A 3,695-nucleotide genomic window follows, 5' to 3' on the forward strand; every position below is an offset into this window, starting at 1 on the left:
GCCCCTCGGGGATGCCAGGGATTAACCCGGGTAGCCATGTGAAGGCAGGTGCCCTCCCAGCTGTGCTATGGCTCTGGCCCAAGGCTCAGCATTCTCTGTTCTTCGTAACCCCACTGGCTCAGCCTGAGACACGAAGGTCAGAACTATTGCATTAAGCAAAGGGTGTTTTATTTCAATAGAGCGAGTTACTTTCTCCTTTCCTTCAACAGCAACTAGCTGATCCTGTGCAGGAGCCAAGCTAAGCCTGCCCCCCACTGCAGGGACACCTCCCCAGGAGTTTCTTGAGCGCCCCTGTCACTTCCTTGTTCCGCAGGCTATAGATGAGGGGGTTGAGCATGGGGGTGATCATGGTATAGAAGGCGGACACCACCTTGTCCTGCTTGGAGGAGTGATAGGCCTGGGGTCGCATGTACGTGATCATCGCGGCCCCGTAGAAGAGAGAGACCACGGCCATGTGGGAGGAGCAGGTGGCGAAGGCCTTCTGCCGGCCTTCCGCAGAGCGCATGCGGAGCACTGTGGCCAGGATGCGCACGTAGGAGGCCGAGATGACAGAGAAGGGCAGCAGCAGCATGAGCACGCAGCAGACGTAAATCATGGTCTCGTAGAGAGACGTGTCGGCACAAGCCAACTTGAGCACGGCTGGGACCTCACAGAAGAAGTGGTCGATCTCCTGGGAGCCGCAGTAGGGGAAGCGCAGGGTGAAGACAGCCTGGATGAGTCCGTCCACCAGGCCAAAGAGCCATGAGCCCACCACCATGAGCCAGCAGACGCGACGGCTCATGATCACCGAGTACCTCAACGGGTTGCCGATGGCCACATAGCGGTCATAGGCCATGAAGGCCAGGAGGAAGCACTCATCGCCCAGAAGGGTGAGGAAGAAGAGGATCTGGAGCCCACAGCCGGTGAAGGAGATGGTACCGCCACCCAGGAGGAAGTCGGCAGCCATCCGAGGCACGATGGTGGAGATGAGCATGAGGTCCATGAGGGACAGCCAGCTGAGGAAGAAGTACATGGGGCTGTGCAGGCGAGCGTCCACGTTGATGAGTAGGATCATGAGCCCGTTGCCAGACAGGGCCACAAGAAACATGAGCATGATGAGCGAGAAGAGGAAGAGGTGGAGTGGCGTGTGGGTGAAGAGGCCCAGGAGGATGAAGTGGGAGATGAGGGTCTGGTTCCCCACCCAGGCCATCGTGCACACAATGCTGTGGTACCACACGGGGCAGATCTGGAAGCAGGAGGTGTGTGTTTAGTGCCACAGCACTGAGGACAAGGCAAGGTGTGATTCTCTTGAAATATAACATCATGGGACCTCCTGCAGCTATCCCCCAAACACAGAAGCCTTCATTTGGAAGGATATATGTTCATTGCCATACTTAGTACACTAGCCGAGATGTGGAAACAGCATGAATGGCCAACTACTGGTGAGTGGATCAAGAAGTTGTGGTCTAAGATATAAAGAGATAGAGTACAGCTGGGAAGAGGAGGAGAAGGAGGAGGAGGAGGAGGAGGAGGAGGAGAAGAAGAAGAAGAAGAAGAAGAAGAAGAAGAAGAAGAAGAAGAAGAAGAAGAAGAAGAAGAAGAAGAAGAAGAAGAAGAAGAAGAAGAAGAAGAAGAAGAAGAAGAAGAAGAAGGAGGAGGAGGAGGAGGAGGAGGAGGAGGAGGAGGAGGAGGAGGAGAGAGGAGGGGGAGGGGGAGGGGAAGGGATTGGGGAGGGGGAGGGGGAGGAAGAGTTGTAGTCTACATACACAATAGAATGCTATTAGAAAGAAGAAAATCATGCAATTTGCCACAATATGGATGGACCTACAGAATATTATTCTGAGTGAAGTCAGAAGGAAAGTGAGAGGTACACCATGATCTTTCTCATAGGTTGAACTTATGATGCATGGTCAGGAAGCAATAAAGGTCCAAAGACAACATAAAGAGAGAACTGATCCACACAACTGAATTCGGGGAGGGGGATTCAGAAAGAGAGGTGTTGGAGAGGGAGGCAGGTACATCAGTGGTGCTGGATGTGATGCCTTATTAATAATATTATAAACCACAGAATCTCAATCAATTAAAAATATTTTAACATGACTTGGATTAGAGGCCAGAGAGATAATACAGGGGTTAAGGCCTTGCAGGTGGCTGATGGCTGAATCCCTGCCACCAAACAATCACCTGATACTGCTGAATGTAATCTTGGAGGATTCTGAGCACTGCTGCTGGAGCCCAGACCACAGGGCCCACGCAGCACCCTCTCCTCAGGTCTTTGCATTGAACCACCTGCCACGTTGGCCAAATATCACCAGGAAATGCTTGAGAGGGCCTCCAAAAAAATTATTCATGAATGGATATGAGTTGGCTTAAAAGAAAAAGCATAATAAAATACCCCTAAGTAAAAAAATTTGGGCCCAGGGAGAAGACCCAAATCATTAGTATACAAGATCCCAGGAATCATGTGGTTTCTGTAGCACTGGCCCGAACAATATGTAGGAAGTAGATAGTCCTGAGTACTGCTGGGTAATGATCCAAAAAGAAAAGAGAAGAAAAAGAATCTGTAGCAAAATTCAGGGCATTTGCTGGCATATTAGTAAAGTGGGTAGGGCCCATGTCTTGCATGCGGTGACTGGGTTCAATTCCGGCACCATATGTGGTCCCCAGAGCCCTAGCAGGAGTGACCCCTGAGCACAGAGTCAGGACTAAGCCCTGGAACACTGCCAGATGTGGCACTTATGTAAGTGAAACTATATGTGACATAAAGGATGTAAAGTTTTCCCCAAAATTAATCTCTAAAATCCATGTGATGTTAATTAAGAGTCCAAATGGATACTTACAATGGGAAATGGCCGTGTGGAAGAGAAGTTTGAGTGCACCAGTACGGTTTATGCTGGACAGAGTGGAGGCAGCTGGAACATGAAACAAAATGGGAAGAGACAACAGGAGAAGTAGAAAATGAGCTGAGGTGGAGGAAAGAAGAAAGAAAGAGAGAAAGAAAAAAAGAAAGGAGGGAGGGAGGAAAAGAGAGAAAGAGAGAGAGACAAAGGAGAAAGAAAGAAAGAAAGAAAGAAAGAAAGAAAGAAAGAAAGAAAGAAAGAAAGAAAGAAAGAAAGAAAGAAAGAAAGAAAGAAAGAAAGAAAGAAAGAAAGAAAGAAAGAAAGAGAAAGAGAGAGAAAAAGAAAGAGAGAGAAAGAAAGAGAGAGAGAGAAGGGAGAAAGGAAGGGGAAGGAAGAGTGGAAGGGAGGGGGAGAAAGAGAGGACATAAAGAAAAAAAACAAGAAAGAGAAGAAATAGAGATAGAGAAAGAGAAAGAGAGAGATTTTGCAATGAAACGGTACATTTACTGACCACAGACTTTGTATGGGTGCTGTGGGCTCCAAGTCTAATCCACTCACATCTGAGCTCAGGTAGTACTTGGGAGCCAGGTGTCAAGGACACTCTCAGCCTGCCCTTCAGGGAGCAAGAGGTAATTCTCATTTGTTTGGTTCAAGCAGGTAGGGCTCCAGAGGGTGATGCTTTGTCCTGCAGGACTACTGGACTATCTACGGTTGATGTTCCATCAGATGCTGGTGATCAGTATTAAGCCCACAAAGAGAAGATGCAGGGCTGAGACGTTCAGACAGAGAAGGGAGCAGAGTGGGGACAGAAAGGCAGCTCGGGAGCAATGCAGGGAGTCTGCTCTGGGAGGTCAGGCAAGGCGCAAAGCCCTCACA

The 3,695-nt window shown here is 49.2% G+C and overlaps 1 protein-coding gene across 1 annotated transcript; it reads right to left on the reverse strand.

Annotated features, from left to right (window-relative positions):
* Positions 1-238: 238 nt before the first annotated feature.
* LOC101550703 (olfactory receptor 56-like) lies at positions 239-1,189 on the reverse strand. The gene has a single exon (XM_004615366.2). The coding sequence runs from the start codon at positions 1,187-1,189 to the stop codon at positions 239-241; it is 951 nt and encodes a 316-aa protein (XP_004615423.2).
* Positions 1,190-3,695: the final 2,506 nt, after the last annotated feature.

The sequence above is a fragment of the Sorex araneus genome, chromosome 2 (genome assembly GCF_027595985.1).
Source record: "Sorex araneus isolate mSorAra2 chromosome 2, mSorAra2.pri, whole genome shotgun sequence".
In the NCBI taxonomy this organism is placed as follows: domain Eukaryota; kingdom Metazoa; phylum Chordata; class Mammalia; order Eulipotyphla; family Soricidae; genus Sorex; species Sorex araneus.